The sequence below is a fragment of the Lycium barbarum genome, chromosome 3 (genome assembly GCF_019175385.1).
Source record: "Lycium barbarum isolate Lr01 chromosome 3, ASM1917538v2, whole genome shotgun sequence".
Taxonomy (NCBI): Eukaryota; Viridiplantae; Streptophyta; class Magnoliopsida; order Solanales; family Solanaceae; genus Lycium; species Lycium barbarum.
This window is the reverse complement of record NC_083339.1, coordinates 8,098,291-8,119,612: the sequence shown is the minus strand read 5'-3', so window position 1 is coordinate 8,119,612 and position 21,322 is coordinate 8,098,291. Positions and strand designations below refer to the sequence as shown.

General features: G+C 36.7%; 3 protein-coding genes, 1 long non-coding RNA gene and 1 pseudogene across 11 annotated transcripts; 3 read left to right on the top strand and 2 right to left on the bottom strand.

Annotated features, from left to right (window-relative positions):
- Window positions 1–1,121: 1,121 nt before the first annotated feature.
- On the top strand, window positions 1,122–8,390 carry LOC132630134 (kinesin-like protein KIN-5D). 7 transcript variants are annotated; one of them, XM_060345692.1, is made up of 24 exons: window positions 1,123–1,368; window positions 1,511–1,698; window positions 1,865–2,039; window positions 2,425–2,554; window positions 2,668–2,826; window positions 3,097–3,573; window positions 4,067–4,164; window positions 4,254–4,410; window positions 4,491–4,560; window positions 4,639–4,715; window positions 4,801–4,854; window positions 4,942–5,022; window positions 5,090–5,201; window positions 5,358–5,444; window positions 5,530–5,705; window positions 5,789–5,950; window positions 6,028–6,135; window positions 6,219–6,377; window positions 6,461–6,544; window positions 6,776–6,981; window positions 7,081–7,182; window positions 7,257–7,366; window positions 7,472–7,647; window positions 8,081–8,390. In XM_060345692.1, exons 3-24 carry the CDS (start codon window positions 1,888–1,890, stop codon window positions 8,249–8,251), a joined length of 3,108 nt encoding a protein of 1,035 aa, XP_060201675.1. In that variant the 5' UTR covers window positions 1,123–1,368; window positions 1,511–1,698; window positions 1,865–1,887; the 3' UTR covers window positions 8,252–8,390. The 7 variants fall into 7 exon arrangements, 6 of the variants coding, with proteins under 6 accessions (XP_060201678.1, XP_060201675.1, XP_060201674.1 ...); XM_060345691.1 differs by having other exon boundaries at window positions 1,124–1,368; window positions 1,879–2,039; XM_060345690.1 differs by having other exon boundaries at window positions 1,124–1,368; window positions 1,861–2,039.
- On the bottom strand, window positions 4,647–5,481 carry LOC132630137 (uncharacterized). Its single transcript, XR_009578486.1, has 4 exons — window positions 5,344–5,481; window positions 5,035–5,250; window positions 4,866–4,933; window positions 4,647–4,755 (listed from the first exon to the last, which is right to left on the bottom strand). It is a non-coding gene; the product is annotated as an uncharacterized LOC132630137 (long non-coding RNA).
- An 11-nt stretch (window positions 8,391–8,401) lies between the features above and the next one.
- Window positions 8,402–12,417, bottom strand: LOC132630224 (pentatricopeptide repeat-containing protein At3g53360, mitochondrial). Its single transcript, XM_060345811.1, has one exon. It carries the CDS (start codon window positions 12,415–12,417, stop codon window positions 10,162–10,164), a length of 2,256 nt encoding a protein of 751 aa, XP_060201794.1. The 3' UTR covers window positions 8,402–10,161.
- A 2,867-nt stretch (window positions 12,418–15,284) lies between these two features.
- Window positions 15,285–19,590, top strand: LOC132630133 (pentatricopeptide repeat-containing protein At2g37310). 2 transcript variants are annotated; one of them, XM_060345687.1, is made up of 2 exons: window positions 15,285–18,336; window positions 19,134–19,590. In XM_060345687.1, exon 1 carries the CDS (start codon window positions 15,998–16,000, stop codon window positions 17,951–17,953), a length of 1,956 nt encoding a protein of 651 aa, XP_060201670.1. In that variant the 5' UTR covers window positions 15,285–15,997; the 3' UTR covers window positions 17,954–18,336; window positions 19,134–19,590. The 2 variants fall into 2 exon arrangements, with proteins under 2 accessions (XP_060201670.1, XP_060201669.1); XM_060345686.1 differs by having other exon boundaries at window positions 15,285–18,344.
- A 258-nt stretch (window positions 19,591–19,848) lies between these two features.
- LOC132634575 (U2 spliceosomal RNA) lies at window positions 19,849–20,020 on the top strand (annotated as a pseudogene).
- Window positions 20,021–21,322: the final 1,302 nt, after the last annotated feature.

Here is a 21,322-nt window from a genome sequence, read left to right as displayed (position 1 = left end):
CATCGAGATTAAATAAACTGCAAAAACAACTAAGTCAACATCTATTTGTTGTGGATTTACTAGTGCACTTGAATATATTCCACCACAAACAACCGAATATGCTACCGCAAGTTTTTTCTCTGTTTTTTTTTTTTTTTTTTTTTGTTATTGCTCTCACCGATCACTACACCTCTAGACTCCAAGATAATTGTCATTTTTTCGATATTTGCGGGTTCCTTTAACATGTTGTAGTAAAAAAAAAACTACATGCAGTCAAACCTCTCCATAATTGTCATTCGTTATAACAACATTTCACTATAGCGGCTTGATTTTCTCCGGAACCGATTTTTCATGTTATATTTTACTTCTCTATATAACAACATTTTATCTATAACAGCAATGACATTCATTATAGCGGTACACTCTTTATAACTTACCTCTCTATAACAGTCATACTAAATTATTGTGTAATAAATTTTGTAAGAAATATACTATGTATAAAAATAAAATATTGAAATATTTATGGTAATCATCATTAACGTCATGCACATAGTAAATTTCAAGTACGAAGAGTCAACTATTAAATTCTTAGACAGCTATTGAATTCCCTTTTGCTGAGAGTTTGGACAAAATTCTTCATCAATTCAAGCGTTATATAATTACTAAGAGACTGCAATTTGCAAAACTACCTACAATTGTAGAATTCTTACGTCAAACATGAAATATTTAAATTCTCAATTAATTTTAAATGCATACGTTCCTTGGATTTTAATTATTTATCGGTATGGTACAACTAGTTATAGATTTATAAGTAATTAATTAGTCTTTTTAATTTTTAATTAATGAGATATGAAAACAATTACAATTTTAAAATCAACAAATATATTGTTTTCGTTTATAACATATCAGAAAAATAGTTATTTGAGTACTTTTGTTTATAACAGTTAAATGAGATTTAACTATTAAATGTCAATTCTCACTATAACAGCCATGAAATTTTCGAACAAATGATGTCACTATACAGAGGTTTGATTGTACTACTAATAAAAGTTAAGCTCCTTACGTGTAGTTGGCTACGATATGCTACCAATAAAGTAGCAAAATGACAAATGTTCAGATTGTAATCTTTCTCTATTACAGAAGTTAATGTCTCTTTTTCCTAACGCCCCATTGACTAATGACCCAAAACGTCAATAAAGTAGTTAAAGAGTTCTTTATTATGCAAGAAAAAGTGTAACGCATTAGATTAGATTTCTGTTTCTTTTCTTGTTTTTATTCAAACTAAATCTTATAGTTTTCTTTAATCACCAGTGTTAGATATCCAAAACCTTTGTAATATCTAACCGGCCAGCCGGCCACCGGCTACCAGCAAGCTTCCATCTGCATAAGGTAATAATCAAGAACCTATATTATATTATAACAACCAAAAAGAAAAGGGAAAGAAACAGGAACTTTAAACTTTCTAGTTTGTTCTCTTATGTTGAAACTTGGACACTGTTCTTTTGTCATGTTTTGTTCTGTGAATTTGCAGCCCTGAGTGTTAGTTCCACAATCAGCCTCACGACATAATCAGAGCGATACTTTGGTTATCGGCAAACACTTCTCCAAAGGCGAATCCTCTCGAGTTTCCGGCTGTTTTCTAGATTGAAGTAGCCTTTTGTCGCCTCAACAAACGAAAGAAGTTACTATCAAAGAGCTCGCCCTACTGAAGTACCAAAGGTTCGCTCAGCCATGTGACTAGAAAATGAGTTTGCCCTTGAATTGAAGTTGATGAGCCTGAACTATATCCTCAAGTTTCATGAACAATAAGTTCCATATTTGGGATTCTGATATCATATATTAAGAAGTTTTAGCCTTATTTTCCAACCCCTTCTCTAAAAGAAAGGGAGATTTTTACAGGGCATCTTGATGGATACTCCGAAATCAAATCATCAAAGAAGAGGGACTCCGTCTCCTTTGTTGATGTCTCAAACACTCTGGTCATCAACTGAAAAACCATGCAAAGGATTGAGATCAAATGATGAAAAAGGGGTAAATGTGAAAGTCGTATTGCGCTGCAGGTATGAACCAGTTAAATTTTCCATCTCTTATTCTACAGGTCGATCCATTTAAGCATATTTTGTGTGAGGATTCATTATGAGTTGACTAGACTAGCTTTATGCTGGCTATCAGCCTACATCAACCCTCCTCCTTTCTCTAAGCTGGGTACCGGCAATGTGAGCAAGCTCACATATGTAGAAAAAAAAAATGTAGTCAAGTCAGGTCTGCATAATCATCTCTCTTCTTCTTTTACCAGAAAATTTCGAACTAAGTAAATTCTGTTTCGCACGATCATTTGTTACCGAGAGATTAGAAGTATATAACACTAAAAGTAAGACGTGTAGGTGGATCAACTTATCAAGTTACCATTGAAACCTATTAGCAAGTGACATAGTTGTGTTTCAGGCCTCCAAATGAGGATGAAATGAAGGTGAAAGGTCCTTTGGTGATCTCATGCGACGAGCAGAAACAAGAAGTCACTGCAACTTTGAACACAGCTACTAAGCAAATAAACAAAACCTTTCTCTTTGATAAGGTTTTCTTCTTATGATGTCTCCAAGTTTAATCTGTTCTCTACCTTTTTCATCATAATGAAAATTCGTGTACTAATGTACATTTGGACTCGTTTGATGCCACAATATTTGTTAGGTTTGTGGTCCATCATCTCAACAAAAGGACTTTTATGATCAGTCTGTGGCTCCTCTTGTTAATGAGGCTCTTGAGGGATATACTTGTACTATTTTTGCTTATGGCCAAACTGGAACAGGAAAAACTTACACAATGGAAGGGGGAGCAATTAAAGAAAAGGTTTTCTCCGATTCTCCCTTTGTTCTTTTTTTTTTCCCCCCTCGAATGTAACGGCGGAGCTCGGATTTGAAGTTTATGGGTTCTGAACTTGCCGTCAAGCTTGTAGTTCATTTTAGTTAGTGGGTTCGCAATTAAGTATTTTTACATATTTTATGAATTTCCTAATACAAATACAGTGTTCCTCCGAACCTGTACCTAATATTGTAGCTCCGCCCCTAATTTTGTTGACTTGACATTTTTTATATCCTTTTTCAATGTTAATGCTTGTAGAATTGGGAACTTCACAAGAATGCCGGAGTAATCCCTAGAGCAGTCCAGCAAATTTTTGACATTTTGGAGTCCCAAAAGGCTGAGTACACTATGAAAGTTGCATATATAGAGATTTACAATGAGGAGATAACAGATCTTCTTACCCTGGATGGGGAATCAAAATCGATAGATGAAAAATCAAGAAAGCCATTAGCCCTTATGGAAGACGGAAAAGGTGCAGTTTTCATCCGAGGTCTAGAAGAGGTGACAGTATCAACCGCAAATGAAATATACGAAATTTTGGAGAAAGGCTCCGCCAATAAGCATACAGCTGAGACGCTTCTTAATAAACAAAGCAACAGGTCTCATTCGATATTTTCCATCACCTTACATGTTAAGGAATGTACTCATGAGGGGCTAGAACTGATGAAGTGTGGAAAACTTAACCTTGTCGACCTAGCTGGATCCGAGAACATTTTACGCTCCGGTGCAAAAGAGGTACGCTCTTCTCCGGTCAATAGTCTCCTCACAATAATCAGAAAGAAGTTATTTTACCATTTCACTTACGAGTTTTTCTATAAAACGCACTATTAGGTCACCTAAAAGATAATTGCAGGTAGCTCATAATAACCGGAACTAGTTACCTGGAAATAAAGCAGGCAACCTGCTATAACTAGTTAAATGACACTAATGATATAAAGATTCTTTATGTGCCAATGTATATAAAAAAGTTAGAAGAATTAACCTAGTTAGTAGCCCACCCAACCACTTAAAAACTGAAAGGAGCCAGAAAAGGGAAAACATATGCACAATTCATGTATAATATGTGTATAACCGTATGTAACCAGTGTATAATCTATGTATACCGGCTAGAAAAAGTAAATAGTGAATCCAACTGGCTATTTGTGTAAAGATCCCTATAAGTTAAAGCGTTCAATTTATTACAGTGAGATTTGAGGATTGTAGTGGCATTTACTTCTCTAAAATCCAGGGAAGAGCAAGGGAGGCTGGTGAGATAAATAAGAGCTTGCTTACCTTGGGCAGGGTCATCAATGCTTTGGTTGATCACTCTGGACACGTTCCATACAGGTATAAAACCCGTTTAACCGTTATATAAACATTCAAATAGATGTTATAATACAGAAGCAACCTTTGCAAAATAAGTCTTGGGGTATCAGGGATAGCAAGTTGACAAGGTTTCTGAGGGATTCGTTAGGAGGAAAAACAAAGACATGCATAATTGCCACGGTTTCACCATCCATCCAGTGCTTCGAAGAGACTCTCAGTACTCTTGAATATGCTAATCGTGCCAAGCAAATTAAGAATAGGCCAGAGGTAGTTAATTTTACTCTTCAGAAATTTGTTTTTGAATAATTCTACCAACCGTATATTTCATCCTCAAGTATTATTTCCAGGTCAACCAAAAGGTGACAAAATCTGCCCTAATTAAAGATTTGTACGTGGAGATGGACCGCCTAAAGCAAGGTTATAATGAGATTGTACTTTGAGAATTGATTAATTTATGTGGTGTTATAACAGTAGGCATTGTTCTTCACTTTGTAGAATTACATGCAACGAGGGAAAAGAACGGAATCTACATACCACAAGACCGTTACCTGAGTGAAGAGGCAGCTCAGAAGGTGCTATTACCATCAATATATCTGGAGTGCTACTCTTGATCTGTAAAATAGTAACAAAGTTTATAACTCAAATGTATTTTTTTAGGCGATAGTTGAGAGACTGAAGTTCGTGGAACTTGATTTAGAGTCCCAAAACAAGGTAAGTTTCACCTGCTCTATCTTGTAGGCAGCCTAAGCACGTCTTAATTTATTCCAAGATCATTGAGAAGTTACACATTCTGAGCAGAAAATGATAGAGCTTCAGGATCTTTATGATTATCAGCGACAACTGACAGCAGATTTAACCGAACAACTTGAGAGAACTCAGGTAGAATGTTACTTGCTTCCCATGTCTCTGTTTTATCAAGATAACTGAACTTTCCAGCCTCTGGCAGGGTGAACTCAAGAATGCTGAACAAGCTTTCAATGATCTTGAAACTAAATATACCCGAGCAAAAGAAACGATTCAAGAGAAGGATTATCTACTAAGAAATCTCATTAACTCTGGTAAGTTAAGCTCTAATGTGTGTCCCGATCACCAGTTGAATACAAAATCCTACCTCATGCACGGATAAATATGTATGCGTTAACGGCACATTGGAATATCAAAGAAGTATATTCGTCAAAGTACTGAAATTTGCATATTTACCTCTCGTTACTTAGAAAAGGCAATGACTGATAAAGCACTTGAGCTTCGAGCTGAAGTAGAGAATGCAGAATCAGACATATCCAGCTTGTTTGCCAAAATTGGTTCGCATTACTATTTCTTCTGGTCATTAGTCTTTATCTGGTTAACATCAGTTTATTCTTCTAACATACGTTTCTTATAAAACAGAGAAAAGCAACAGTAGAGAGGACAGAAACAGAATCCTTGTGCAAAGTTTCCGCGACAAATTAACTCAGCAGCTTGAAATTTTAAAGAGAAACACAGCAGTTTCTGTAACCAAAAAAGAGCAGCAATTGAACGTAATATTAGAAGAAACGCAATCATTCTTAGCTACTAAAAGAAGGGTACAGTTAAAATCTCTGACATATGGTACTTTAGTTATGTCCGACCTGAAAATGGAACTAATCTCTCTTGAATTTAAGGACAGGCTACAGATGAGTTGAGGGCTCAGCTACAGAAGCTGAAGGACAAGTATAGCTCTGATATCCAGAATTTAGCTGTTCCAGCCCAAGATCTTCATGAAAATTCTCAGTTAGGTTTTAGCAAAGTGAATTCAGAAGTATCAAAACATTCTTTGTCCTTCTTGAATGTAAGTAAAGATCCTTCTTTTAGTCAGTATTACTTTCTTTCCAACCGTTCATCACTCAATTTTGCATACTAGTGCAGCTTGTTGGAAAAATTTCCGCTGATGTTAATGCTATACTCAACGGTCTGCAAGGTAATATTAGAGAACTTGACGTGAAGATAAATGCTTTTGTCCAACAAGAACAACAGGTACATAAGCATGCTACCAGATTTTCTTTCAGATACTCTTACTTTTTGTGCATCTTACTTTGTTTATTTTTCTCCATCATCAGTGTCAAACAAGAAGATATCAAGAAGTTCAAATAACCTCTGAAGTTCTCCTCAACTTTTTCAATACTGTAAATTTATATATCTCAAAACTGAGACTAATGGATGAAAGATCACAAACAATTCATGATCAGCAATTCTGCACCCTTGAAGAGAAGTTTGAGGTATTTATTTGAAATTCTGGACGCTCCTAAGAAATTAAGATATCGATTTTGGTATGTTTTCATCCTTTGAGTTACTTCTGTAGGAGCTGGCTGCAAGTGAAGAACGGCAACTGATAGAAAAAGTTGCAGAGCTTATATCAGCTTCTAATACTAGGAAGAAAAAGCTGGTATGTGCTTCTTTATTGCAACTTTTACATTACCTTCTATGGTTTTAGAATTTAAACTAAATAATCATAGCTTGATAAAGCTATCCTATAAGGGTTAATATTGTGAATGGAATCCACACAAATATCAAAGTCTTTTCATGGATTTTTTAATTCCTAAAAGCTAAAATTATTACAGGACTATCTCTTTCAGGCAGAATATTATTGAAGAGTTCAATTTTTCCTTTTCTTTAGGTTCAAACAGCAGTTAATGGCCTTAGAGAGTGCTCTAATATCAAAGCCAGAAATCTAAATGCTGAGTTCTCAAACATTCAAGGTTGCGCTAATTCTGTCTATGATGAATGGACAAGCTACATTGAAAGCATGGAAGCCCACCATATTGAGGATTCAACTAGACTGGAATTTTGGAAGAGTAGCCTAGAAGGACACATCAAATGCTGGTTGAGTTTTTTCCGATGACATACATTGACAAGACTTGTATTTTGCTTTTAGATTGTATACCTTGAGAAAGCTATTACATTTTTCATCTTAAATTTCAGCTTGGAAAAATCAAATTGGGTCGAAGATGGATGGAGAAATGCCCAAGAGTCTCTTCTCTGCCAACAAACAAGAAATATCAACTCAATTGATTACATTATGAAGTGAGATATCATTTTAGCTGAATCAATTATTAGCTGAGAACTTTTTTGTTTCATTTTTACCTCAATATCTTCAGGAGCGCAATGGAATCAAATGGAAAGATCAGCACTCAGTTTTCCTCCACAGTGACTTCCATACTAGAAGAAACAGCTATTTCCAAGAGAAATCTTATTTCTGCTATGGAAAGTATGTTGCCTGTGAACAGATAACAAGTTTTTTCTTCCTCTGATATTGCAAGAAAACATGATCGGGTCTTATTGCCAGAGACTCATACAGTTGAAATTGCTGCAGGTTTGCAGAAACTTGATCATAATGAATGTGAGCAGATTTATTCAATTATTCATCCTTGTGTTGAGGATATGAAACAAATGAAAGACAATCATTCCTCCGAAGTATCAGAAATAGCAGAAAATGCAGGAAAAATATTGACAGATGAGTACAAAGTAAAAGCTCAGAAAACTCTGCAAGTATAAATGAGATCTTTGGATAGTTAAAACTTTTCTCTTCATCATTCAAAAATATATTTCCACTTAGAAAATTTAGCGCCAACTCTTTCTCCTGTATCAAGGGCCACTAAAATAAGCAAGAATACCATTTCAATGGATTATCATTTATGGGAATTTCCATCGAGATCTTGAATAGGACATTAGTTCATTTCAAGTCCTTGACTCGAGTGTAGCTGGATGACAAGTTTATTTTCTTCGGTTTTCTAACAATAAATTAGAATTCTCCACCAGAAAAAAAATTACCAATTACTTGTCATCTGTTAATGAGAATCTTATTGTTTTACCAATCTTCACATGCTATCTTCAACTAATACCTTTTTTCGTCTTCCTATGAAATTTTATAGATATTCGAATGTGATACTAACATGCATCCTTTTTTGTTGCCGATACCTAGGTTGATGAACCATCAGGCTCAACTCCGATGAGGAAAAGAGTTAACGTGCCTAGTAGGGAATCTATCGAAAACCTAAGAACTCCTTTACTCGAGGAGTCACTCAAGTCATTTCAAGGCAACGGAATAGCAAAACAAGCTAACAGAAATGTAAATGCAACCAGAGGTACCTGAGGAATTTCAGTTGGACTCCAGATGTTCTTTCGAAGTAGGATAACCAATTTAGAGATTGATCGATCGAGATTTATAGATCTATTACTGGTAACCGGATGTACTGTTTTACTAAAAGAGAAAAGGCATGTCATCTTGTGAATTGGAGCCTCAGAAAATCAATGTTTCTTTATTTTCAAGTTTTCTAGTCATATTAAGATACATATAATTAGAAACATCATACTAATATGCACCACAAAAATTCAATATATCAGTACTCAACCATTATATTTGAAATTTCCACTTTGATTTAGGATAAACAAGGGTCTTGGAAATCAGAATTGATGTATTATATCTTCAATACCATCCCTAAACAGGTTGATGAACCATTTCAACTACAAACAAAGAACATCATGGCAAAAACTCACAAAAGTCATAGAGGTGCAAATGCATTAACCCATATGATGGTCATTAGATCGGTTCAGTCTAAGGCCTATGTAGCAATCTCCTCTTGGAACACTTTAAGCAACTCCTAACATAGCCGGCTGCAGTTTACACCAAATGCCTTCTAGTTCCAATGAATTTTCAGAAGTCTAATCTGCAGTGCTCAAATTTAAGAGTTCCTTTTTCTTAGCCCTCTTCCTACTCTTTACTGAGCATGTAGTTTCATACTGGAAATCTGTTTTTTGGTGGATGACCATCAAAATAGGCCCAAAGACCCATTTCTTCTGAAATGTTATGCAGTAATCACTTTCTTAGAGCAAGCGGTCCAAAGCTTCACTAACAGTTTAGTGAACTTCCATACCACAATAATTAACTGTGAGTCTAACCAAAGAGATCAATTTTGATTCCTATGCATCCAGGCAACCTAGGTGCTGCATCTCTTACCAAACATAGTAATTTGTCGGTAATTTGGGCTTGAGAATATGGTTATCACGGGCTTCCCCTTGTTTCTCCACCACGCACAAATAGCAGATTCCCAACCACCGGGGATGCATATGGGAAATCTCTATCAGGCATTGAGTACGTCAGAGCTGCTTTTCTGCATATATAAGCTCACTTCTTCACTACAAGGGAGCTAATGGATCTGAGAGTTACAGCTCGTGATTCTTTAAATCTTGCGCCTTAGTTGGTACACTGCGTCAATTCCTTAGGTCTAAGAAGATTACAAGTTTTATGGAAGTATCTCTTGGCCTATTTTTCAGCCAGTAAACAGAGAAATCAACAAATTTCACAAGACTTTTGCATGAAGGCTTGGCAGAGATTCTTCCTCAACATGGTGACCATTTACTGAGAAAGGAGTGAACTACTCACAAACTCAACCTCAGTCTGCAAACTTTCATGTGTTGTAAGAGACATGTCGGGCGTGCTCATAAATTCTAATGACCCCTTCAGAATCCTTTCTCGTTATCTTCTTGCTGGCTCCAAGATACTTCTCAAACACCAGGCTGTTATTTTCCGGGCGGGTAATCAGTGCAGTTTGAAGATCACAAAGAAGACGTATGCCTTGAAAATGAGGATGTACCAGTGATGCTAGGAATAATAACAGCGTACTGCTGCTTCTTGTGTCTACTCGTCAAAACAGTAGAGGTTCCTCAAATGAGGGATTCATTCACTCCTTAAAAGCAGTAGAGCCATCTTTCATAGTCATCTCTTTCTCTATTCCAAATTGGCAGCAATCTTCCATGGTATCTTCAGTTAATCTGCAATCTGGAACTCGAAATACATCTCTATATGAAACAACGGCAAATTGTACTTCGGAAACCGGCAGACAGCTATTTGCTGCTTCATTGTTTCTCTAGCCACCCCATTTTTGTGGGATTACACTAGGTATGTTGTTGTTGTCGATGATTGTCTCTCTAGTCAAGACAATGGACAATGCGAGAAGTGTGTATCCATTACTCATCTCGTCCAAATGTTTTACCCCCTAAAACTTAAATCTGAATGGGCAAATAATCATCATCTAGCATCTGTAGCCATAGTTCATCTAGCATGGAATATATTCTGTCCCTTTCGGGGTGCATAGAATCCTCAGCCAAGAAGACATGGATCCGGTCCTTGACTTCGATCCAGCTTTGACCTGGAACCTTTTTGACACCTTTTTGTCTCATCAGACCCCTCAGTGATGCAACATCCTTCCAACTGCCAGTAGAAGCAAAAATGTTACAGAGTAACACATGTGCTGCAGAATTCGAGGGATCAATCTCCAAGATTTTCTCTGCAGCTCGTTTGCCAACATCAAGATTGTTACGTGTCTTACAAGCAGCTAACAAAGTTTTCCACACCACAATATCAGGATCAAGTTCCATTTGATTGATAAAAGCTTCTGCTTCTTCTATGCAGCCAGCTCGGGCAAGCATGTCAACCACACAGCAACAATGCTCTTTAGTTGGTACAATACCAAACTCCGTTTCCATGGCTCTGAACAATTGCCAGCCTTCTTTTACTCGTCCAACATGGCTACAAGCAGTCAAAACACCGACAAAGGTAACTTGGTTTGGCTTGACAGCTAAATATCTCATCTTCTGGAAGAGATCCAGAGCTTCTTCTCCGTATCCAAACTGAGCATACCCCACTATTAAACTACTCCATGAGACCGCATCATGGTTCTTCATACTATCAAAGAGCTTTTTAGCGCTTGTCATATGTCCACATTTCACATACATGTCAATTAAAGCATTCATGACACAAATATCTTCACTTAGCCCATTTTTCATGGCGTAGCAACAAACCTGGTCTCCTACTTCCAACGAGGCTACTTTTCCAGAAGCCCCAAGCATATTAACTAATGTAATATGATCAGGCTTATTAGAAGAAAGAAGCATCATTTTAAATAATGAGAAGACTTCTCCAGAATCTCTCTGTTGTAGATAAGCGGTAAGAATGGCATTCCACGAGACTAAATCTGCCTTACAGTTTATCTCATTGAAAATTTTATGTGCATCCGGAAGATCTGAACAGTTAGCATACATTGAAAGTAATGTATTAGAGACGGAAATCTCTATATCAAAGCCACTCTTAATAACATAGCAGTGCACTTGCTTTCCTAGAAAGAGAGCAGATGGACTTACAAAGGCACAAAGTAAAGAACGAACTGTGACATCATCTGGGGTCAACCTCAAAGTTCTCATCTGAGAAAATAGACATATAGCTTCATCAGGATTACCTCCATATGCAAACCCCGCAATCAGAGCATTCCAGGATACGAGATCGGGATTTCCTATCTGGTAGAATGCAGTTCTTGCAGACCACAACCATCCACATCTGGCATACATGTCAGTAACAGCACAACCAGCAAAAGCATCAAAACTAAGCCCGAATTTTATACTTAAACCATGTATTTGTCTTCCATATTCAGCTCGTGCAAGACTTCTACAGGCATTAAAAACGCTACCAAAAACGAATTCATTCACTCTGTAAATTCCCTGACTAAGCATCTCTTTCAAGCAGGGCAGAGCTTCTAATTCATAACCAAGCTGTGAATATCCAGCAATCATTGAGCTCCACGAAATCAAATCCTTCGATTTAATACGCGAGAACACTGTCAATGCCTCGTTAACTTGACTAAACTTCGTATACATCGCGATCAGTGCATTCTGAGCAATAAGGTGGGAACCATGTTCCGATTTAATCACATGGCCATGCAACTGCTTCCCTAACTCCACTTGATTCATATTCGAGCACGCTTTGATTACGCTTCCAAATGTAAACTGGTCTGGTATAAGACCAAACTGTCGCATTTGAAAGTAAAGACTCAAAGCTTCATTCTCCTGACCATTTTGTGAGTACCCAGCAATTATAGAAGTCCAAGTTACCAAATTCCGTTCAAGCATTTCGTCAAACACCTTTCGAGCATCCTTCAACGACCCACATTTACCATACATATTCAACAAATGGTTATGAAAAATCATGTCTGGCTGATAATTCGATGCTAATACATGACTATGAATTTTCCTCGCATATTGCAGGGATCTAAGGGACGAACACGCGGATACTAGCTGTGCATACGTGCTTGGATACAAATTATAAGATGTGTTCCTTTCTAACAACTCGAATGCCTCTAAAGCTTGTTTAAATAACTTTTGCTTACACAGGAAAATTATATGATCATTACTTGACTGTTCATTCTTCAAAAAAGGCTGGATACTATGATTAACATAGTTCCGGATTGATCCTAACCATTTTATCATTGTGAAAGAATTTCCACATACATCAATCACGAACTAGTCGAAGTCATCTATATCCACTCCGCTTTATTTGGTTCTTCATGCCAATATTTTTCATATCTGCAAAAGTAAATACAAAATGAAAATATATCAATCACACAAGACAATTTGCATGTTTTACGTGAATCTGCTTTAAAAAAATGGTATTCAAGGGCGACTCAATAAAACTAGTAGCCTAAAATTCAAGTTTTTATAAAAAGCCTTAAATTTTTTAATAGAAATATATACAAAAAGTTAGTAGTATCATTTTTTTTCGTACTTATTGTTTAGAGTGTAGTATTACATCTGATAGTTATGTTATTATTGACAGGAACTTTATTTATTTGAGTAGTTTAATTCTAAGGTCTAATGTGTCACAACTTCTGAACTCACATGTGACTCTTAAGATTATATGAACTAAACTCAATTCATAGTTTGTATTCTACCATTTTGGCATTAACTGATAGTAATTTTTTTTTTTAGAAGGATAAAAGTTAATTTTATGAGCAGAGATTTTGTTGAGAGAGTGAGGAAGCTTACAATGAGATTCGCCGGATAAAGAGATGTGACGGAAATTGGCGGGCCAAATGTCTGTTAGGTTCCATCCCCCGAATTGTAATGGGTTATAAGGCATTTGGGCTGGTAATTTGAATTTGGAAAACTGGCCCATTCTGTATGAGCCCACTACTTTGTCCCCGTCACAACACACCCACCCCCCACCCCCCCGCCGCCCCCTCCCCACAACACACACATAAAGGTTTTGCCCTAACTTGAAGTGTCGCTCGTGGGGCGAGCAGGGTCAAAAGCTCAACACCAGTCACTCTATTTTGTGAATCAGCCCTCCAAAATTGCTCGTAGAGTGCCTTTACGGGACTAATATTTGTTTCTTGTTCCTGTTTATTTATAAGTATTTGTCAACGATATGCCCTTGCAATTGAAGTCGGCATATTGCAAACAAGGGCGAATTTATGTAGAAAAAAGGGTCACATGAATCCATGGTCACCCGACTAAACTCGGTATATTAAGTATGTAATTTTTAAAATATTTATAATATTTACTAAAAGAACACATGGTCAAACGAGACTGAGTGGAACACTGGTTAAGTCTAGGGTTTAATCCCATAAGTTCGCAGGGCTGAACCCTACTAAATGCATTTTTGCGTCTTTTTTGGAAAAAAAATTCTAAACAACCTTTAACGCTTTGCTCGCCAAGTTGATGTCATTATAAAACTATATATCTTATCATAAAAGCAACGGTGAACCCGTCTTTATTGAAATGCTGGATTCGCCTCTGATTGCAAGCTGCCAAAACAAGTTATGGCCCAAGTAAATAAAGAACTTGTGACAATATGATATGATTTGTGACTAATCCAACAGGATAACTAGGTTACATATAATATTGCGTCAATATATATTTGTCATGACTTGCATGTCACAAATTTCTTTATATTATAGCTTTGAGATCATGACGATCCAGTATGATTTGTGAATAATCTAAAATGATAGATATGTTAAATATAACATGAAGGTTATATCAATTTGTGATGATTTGCATCTCACTTTATGAAGCTTAATATTTTTGTTTCTTATTCTTTTTTATAGTTTTAAAATCATAACGAAGGTGTACGTTGAATATCACACGAAGTCATACTAGTCTGTCATGACTTGCGTGTCACAATTTAAAAAATAGATATATATTTTATTTTCTCTTATTTCTTTAAAAACTTTGAAATCACGTTGATATGTTGGTTAAATTTTTTATTAAATTTAAAAATGCTAGTATTTTATTTTGTGAGCCATCTGATATTTGATTTACATTATTAGTATCTAAGGAGCAAAGAAATGGGCTATTTCAAATCTCACACTACAGCGCCAAATCCAGTTAAAAACAGTACATTTTTTTTGCAGGGATTGCCCTTCTTTTGGGGTGGTCTTTAAATTTTGCCCATCCCTCATATTTGTGGTCTTTAAATTTTGCCTTTCGCTTGGATACCTGAGGTTCTGGGCTCGAACTCCCGCTCAGGCATAAAATAAAATAATAATTTTGCAAAGCAGAGCTGGGGGGAGTGTATGCCGGATCCAGCATAAAGTCCTTAAGGAAAAACTAAAGTTATGCCGGAGGGGGCATAACTTTTCCTCAAGGCATAGTTTAGTTATGCCTTATGGGGTAAAACTTTTCCTTATGGAACTATGTCTTATGGGGCAGACTTTTAATTAAGACATAACTAAAAGTATGGCCCATAAGGCAGGACTTTTTCTTAAGGTATAGACTTTGCCTTATAAGGCAAACTTTTAGTTATGCCTTAAGGAAAAATTTCGCCTAATGTGGCATACTATAAAAGTTTGTCCATTAAAAGTATGCCCCCACCGGCATAAACTTGTGAAAGAATTACCAAACTTATGCCGGACCCCGCATACTTATGCCTTATGGGCAGACTTGGCATAAGTATGTCGGGTTCGACATAACTTTGATAATTTCTTCACAAGTTTATGCGGGTGGGGGCATACTTTTAATGGACAAACTTTTATGCCAGACCCGACATAAACTTGTGAAGGAATTACCAAAGTTATGCCGGACCCGACATACTTATGCCAAGTCTGCCCATAAGGCATAACTATGCCGAGTCCGGCATAACTTTGGTAATTCCTTCACAAGTGTATGCCGATAAGGGCATAGCGAAATTTAAACTCTGTCTTGCGATTTTTTTTTTAAAATTTTGACTGTGTGGGATTTGAACCTGGAACCCATGAAATTTAGCCGAAAGACAAAATTTAAAAATTTTAAATATGAGGGGCAAAATTTAAAGACCACGGCCAATTCTGCGAATTGCCCAAAACAGTAAACTCTGATAATGGAGATCTCCGTGATTCAAGCAAATGAGGTTCATCAAAGTGGCTAACACCCTTCACAGACTCAAAAACTATATTAATATTGACTACTCAATATATGGCCATCTCTTACAACTATGCAAAGAACATCACCTTATTCGCCAAGGCAAATAGCTCCATGCTCGTCTTGTTATCTCCTCAACAATCCCCCAACAACTACCTTGCCTCAAAGCTCATCAATTTCTATTCAAAAACGAAACACCTCAAACAAGATCACCACGTGTTCGACGAAATACCCCAAAGAAATACATTTTCTTGAAATATGTCAATCAAACATGGGATGAATAATATCTAACTAAGTTTGTATCAAATTATTTTTTTAATCCTTCCAAACATATGACCCTTAACTTTATAACTCTCCCAGATTAGAAAATATACTGACTTTATTTTTCTTAATAAAATAAACAACAACAACAAAAAATCCAGCTTAATTTTACAAGTGGAAAAGGGTCGAATTTGCTCATGCACTCTCACAAATAAGCTATATTTGATATTCGTTATACTTTTTATATATTTGTCCTTTTCATCTAATTTTAGGATCATATTTGTCTCAGTATTCTATTTTCAGGCCATATTTACCTTCCTTCTGCTAATAATTCCTCTTGTAGGCGTTTATTTTCTTATGTGGCACGTACTTGAAATTTTTTGCCCGCCAACTCCAGTTGAAACCCATAGCCATGTTAGTTATGCCTGTAACTAAAAGCATCCTTAACAGACTCAAAAACTATAATAATATTGACTACTCATTATATGGCTATCTCTTACAACTATGCAAAGAACATCACCTTCTTCGCCAAGGCAAACAACTCCATGCTCGTCTTGTTCTTTCCTCAACAATCCCCAACAACTTCCTTGCTTCAAAGCTCATCAATTTCTACACAAAAACCAAACACTTAAAAGAAGCCCACCAGGTGTTCGACGAAATACCTGAGAGAAATACATTTTCTTGGAATGCCCTTTTAATTGGTTACTCTTCACAGAACTACCATGTAGAAACACTCAAGTTGTTTTCTTCATTTTTGTCTAAGAATTTTGATGTGAAACCTGATAATTTTACGGTTACTTGTGTGTTGAAAGCTGTTTCTGGTGTGCTGGGGGACTCTATTTTGGTTAAAATGATTCATTGTTATGTTGTTAAAAATGGGTTCGATTCGGATGTGTTTGTATCGAATGGTTTGATCACTTCTTATTCAAAGACGGGTGATATGGTATTGGCGAAAAGTGTGTTTGATGAGATTCCTGAAAGGGATATAGTGTCGTGGAATTCAATGATATCGGGTTATTCTCAATGTGGGTTTTACGACGAATGCAAAGGATTATTTAGAGAAATGATGAATTTAGAAGGGTTTAGACCTGATGGGGTCACAGTAGTGAGTGTTTTACAAGCTTGTGCACAGTCGAATGATCTTATTTTGGGAATGGAAATTCATCGTTATGTTATTGAAAACAAGATTGAAGTTGACATTTCAGTTTTTAACTCGATTATTGCTCTGTATTCTAAATGTGGTAGCTTAGACTATGCAAGAGAGCTTTTCGAAGAGATGAGTGAGCGGGATGAGATAACTTATGGTGCAATGATTTCAGGCTACATGATTTATGGATTTGTTGATAAAGCTATTAATATTTTTCGTGAAATGGAGAAACCATGCTTGAGTACTTGGAATGCTGTCATATCGGGTCTAGTTCAGAATAATCTCTACGAACAAGCTTTAGAGTTAGTTTGTGAGATGCAGTTATCAGGTGTCCAACCTAATGCCGTGACTCTCTCAAGTATTCTTCCGGGAATTTCGGAATTAGCATTTGCAAAAGGAGGGAAAGAAGTTCATGCCTATGCCATTAAGAGTGATTGTAATCAAAATATCTTTGTCGCGACTGGAGTTATTGATACCTATGCAAAACTGGGTTTTATACAATTAGCACGACGAGTTTTTGATCACACAAGAGATCGGAGTGTCATTATTTGGACGGCAATTATCTCAGCGTATGCTAACCACGGAGATGCCAAGGCTGCACTTGATCTAGTTAATGTGATGCTGAGTCATTGCATAAAGCCAGATTCTGTCACATTTACTGCTGTACTGGCAGCTTGTGCCCATTCTGGACTGGTTGAGGACGCTTGGAGAATTTTCGAGTTGTTGGCAAAGTATGGAATTCAGCCTTTGGATGAGCATTATGCTTGCATGGTGGGAGTTCTAAGTAGGGCAGGTAAGCTATCTGAAGCAGTTGATTTAATAGGAAAGATGCCAATTGAACCCAGTGCTAGGGTGTGGGGTGCACTCCTTAACGGGGCTTCGATTTATGGTGATGTTGAAGTTGGTAGATTTGCATGTAGTCGTTTGTTTGAAATAGAGCCTGAAAATACTGGAAACTATACCATCATGGCAAATTTATACTCAAAAGCTGGGAGGTGGGAAGAAGCTCAAGATCTTAGGAAGAACATGAAAAAATTTGCATTGAAGAAGATTACTGGTAGTAGTTGGATGGAAACATGTCAAGGCATAAAAAGCTTTAGAGCATCAGATGAATCAAATGAAGAGGCTGGAGAGGTTTATGGGGTATTGGAAAGATTGCTTGGTTCGATGAGGGATAATGGTTACGTGATGATGGATGAACTTAACGAGGAAACCGTGTGACAAAATCTGCTGCTATGAGTAGGAGGTTGCACTGAAGAAGCAGTTTCGTGGGCTTCATTATTCAGAAGAATTCGGTTCCTTGTCTTATCGTGAGGAAGTAGAAAGTCATTTAGCAAGCATTAGTACTCTTCCTGTGGTGATAGCATGATGCCATTCTGTGGGAACTGAAGACACGACATTTTAAGTGGTAAAAGTGCTCAAGAAAGAATTCAAATATGGTGTAACTAGAAAGCGAAGAGACATGTTAAGTCAGAGGGTATTTTGATGTAAACACATTTATGCTTCCCCTGGAACAATATTCGTCGTTTAGCTGATGAAATACTTTGGAGAGAGGATCATCAGCTTCTGGAAGTCCTTTTGGAGGTCTAGCACCAGATCTTCTGGTATATTGGTAACATGACATACTATACACATTGAATAATAACTTCCTTTCTTAATGGGCTTTGACACTTTCATCTTGTACATACTTGTCCCCTGATTTCTTTTTTAACGAAGTATCACAGACAGAAACAAGAAGGGGAGCCTTGGCGTAACTGGTAAAGTTGCTGCCATGTGACCAGGAGGTCACGGGTTCGAGCCGTGGAAACAGCCTCTTGCAGAAATGCAAGGTAAGGCTGCGTACAATAGACCCTTGTGGTCCGGCCCTTCCCCGGACCCCGCGCATAGCGGCAGCTTAGTGCACCAGGCTGCCCTTTTTATCACAGACAGAAACAAGTATAAAGTAGTATGAACTCCAATTTCTGTGACGATTTTTCTATGTGCCCAAGAAATATGCGATCCTACTACTGCTAGGTAAATAGGGGACAATTTTGAAGCCAGGAGCATCATCTACTGCCTTTGTGTGAGTTAGTCCATGATTCCGTTAGTATGATCACAAGTAATGTTAGTTCACCATTATCAGAAATTTCGTTCACCATTATCAGAAATTTCGTTATAATGCATGTGGAATGTTCTTTCCTTATTATTTTTTTTTTCTTTGAGGGGTGGGGAGGTTGTTACAATCTATGTTTCTTCAGTCGTATGGAGTTTTGTCATGTTGAAAATATAATAAGTATGCTCATGATTCACTGATCTTGGACAGTTAAAATTACACAACTTGCTTGACTTTTGTTTATACTACTCGAGTATGTGAACTTGATTATCCTTCAAGAATCTCACATAGGGAAATTCTTTATTGCAGTTGCTGCACCGCCATGCCCATCCCCAAGAATTCTAATCATTCATCCAAGTGGCTGATGCTTTCATACCTGATGCATCACATAGTTCGTGATCCAAAGCCGCTGTCTTCTTGCAACCTAGCAAGTATAATGATCTCAGTTATTGATGCTGAGAATGTTTCACAAGTTGTCAAGTTCTATTTACCATTGTTTATCACAAGAAGGTGCACAAAGTCCAAAAAAGCAGCCGTGAGTGATGAAAAGGGAAGTGACAAGAGCCCTTGATAAGTGCAGGCTACAGTGGGGAATAACTTGCACCAAACTAAATTATTATGGCTTTGTTTGTAGGGCCAAAGGGTGTACATATTTTCCATGAATGGGTCAAATGATATTTTTGCTCTTCTGCTTGTTCTTTTTCACCATGTTGTTAAACAGAGATAATGAAAAGAAAGGAATAATTGAAATTGTTTAAACTGGACACATGCTTCTGGACAAAGGCCAATACTCCAGCCATTCCCTTCCATTCTACTCTACCTAACTCATCTCCCTAGGCTTTTTCCAAAACCACACCTTTGTCCCCCATACATTCACTTAATAATGCATCTTTCATTTGTTTTATAATTGTGGTGTCCGATCCACTCTGAGTGCATCTCGACTAATTTCGCGGAGTATTTGGTAGGTTCCGCCAGCACAGGTACGAGAGTAACTATGTCCACCAAGACTTGGACAGATGAGAATATAATTTTCTCGGCCTTTTGGCTAAGATCAAGTGTAGTTTCTGTTCTTATCAGTTTAATAATGCATCTTTGATTTCTAACCAATTTTTTTTAGCTTTCTGCATCCTGTCCCATAATATGACTGGAAACGTCAAGTCTTTGTTGTACTACGAAAATACCATTATGATACCATTTATATTTTCACTGCACCTGAATAGATCAGAATGAATATAGAGGTCTATATAGCTGATCTCGACCAGTTATTTATCGAGGCATAATTGGTTGATTGATAGATTACATATTTCTTGTGAAAATGACAATATTGGTGTAAAGCAAACTAATTCTGATATTTAAGTAGAGAAGGATAGACGTGCGGCCCCATCATTCTCGAGTTTAGGAGGCTGTGGTTGACCCATAAGGCGGATTTCACCGACATAAAAAAAAAAGGGGGGGAGGGGGGTGGTAAAAATGAATTACCAGTACTACTTCCTCGATAAAAAAGAAAAGTTGAAAGCTACTACTTTTTTATTTCTTCAGAAAATTAGTACTACTAGATTTTCAATTGATTGTGTGAAGCCCACTGGCTGTGTTTGCTCTATTTTAGTCTAAAGGTGATTGCACCACTATAGATACCAATCCATGCTCCTCTTTTCTCTTTTGCCTTTACTTTTTCCTTTTCTATAGAACTCTTTGCTTTGTCTTTGTTGCTTTAGTTAAAAGTTTACAAGAACCTTAGAACAACTTTTGTTAGTTGATTTCCATCATTGCAAAATTTGTCTGACACTTATTATTATTCTTTCTTTTGTGCTGGTTGCCACAAATTATCAAGAAATTTACTCCCTCCCAAAAAAGAATGATTGCTATAGAGGAAGAGGGTCGGAGTCTTTTAATTTCTGGAGTGACAATAAACACTCATTCTTTAGTTATTTTGGACTAATATTTATATATTTAAGAACTACATAAGCAATATTATGACTTAACGTTGCAAGAATAATATCTGAAATTATATCTCAAATAATTAGGATCCCTTATACTATAGGAACATCATGATGATAATATATTAATCAATATTATCTCAATTCCAAACTAGCTAGCATCGTTTATATAATTTTGCTAATACACGCAAAAGAATTATCATAAATATATTATTATTATTATTATCATTATTTTTATTATTATTACTTTCGCCACTTATCCTCTATCTAAACTAGAAGGCTGATATATTTTTCGAAATTTACACATGCTAAGTTACCATATGATAACACGTTAAAAACATTGATAATATTAATTTCAGTTAGATCTAGGAGAGTGGCGAAGTTAAAATTTTCACTAAGGGGTGTCAAAATATAAAGAAGTAAATTCACGGAGAAGCCAAGGAGTGTAAATATGTATTATATATACATAAAAATAAAAAATTTACCTAGCTACACAGTGTAATTTTCCGACGAAGGGGTGACACCCCTCAACTACATGTGGCTCTATCACTGATCTAGGAT

What these genes read in the sequence shown, in the direction of transcription:
- LOC132630134 (XM_060345692.1), top strand. Translation starts at nt 1,888, where the DNA reads ATGGATACTCCGAAATCAAATCATCAAAGAAGAGGGACTCCGTCTCCT. An exon ending in TCTTAGCTACTAAAAGAAGG is followed by an intron (nt 5,706 to 5,788) that starts GTACAGTTAAAA and finishes ATTTAAGGACAG; the next exon opens with GCTACAGATGAGTTGAGGGC. An exon ending in TTGTCCAACAAGAACAACAG is followed by an intron (nt 6,136 to 6,218) that starts GTACATAAGCAT and finishes CTCCATCATCAG; the next exon opens with TGTCAAACAAGAAGATATCA.
- LOC132630224 (XM_060345811.1), bottom strand. Translation starts at nt 12,417, where the DNA reads ATGATAAAATGGTTAGGATCAATCCGGAACTATGTTAATCATAGTATC.
- LOC132630133 (XM_060345687.1), top strand. Translation starts at nt 15,998, where the DNA reads ATGTTAGTTATGCCTGTAACTAAAAGCATCCTTAACAGACTCAAAAAC.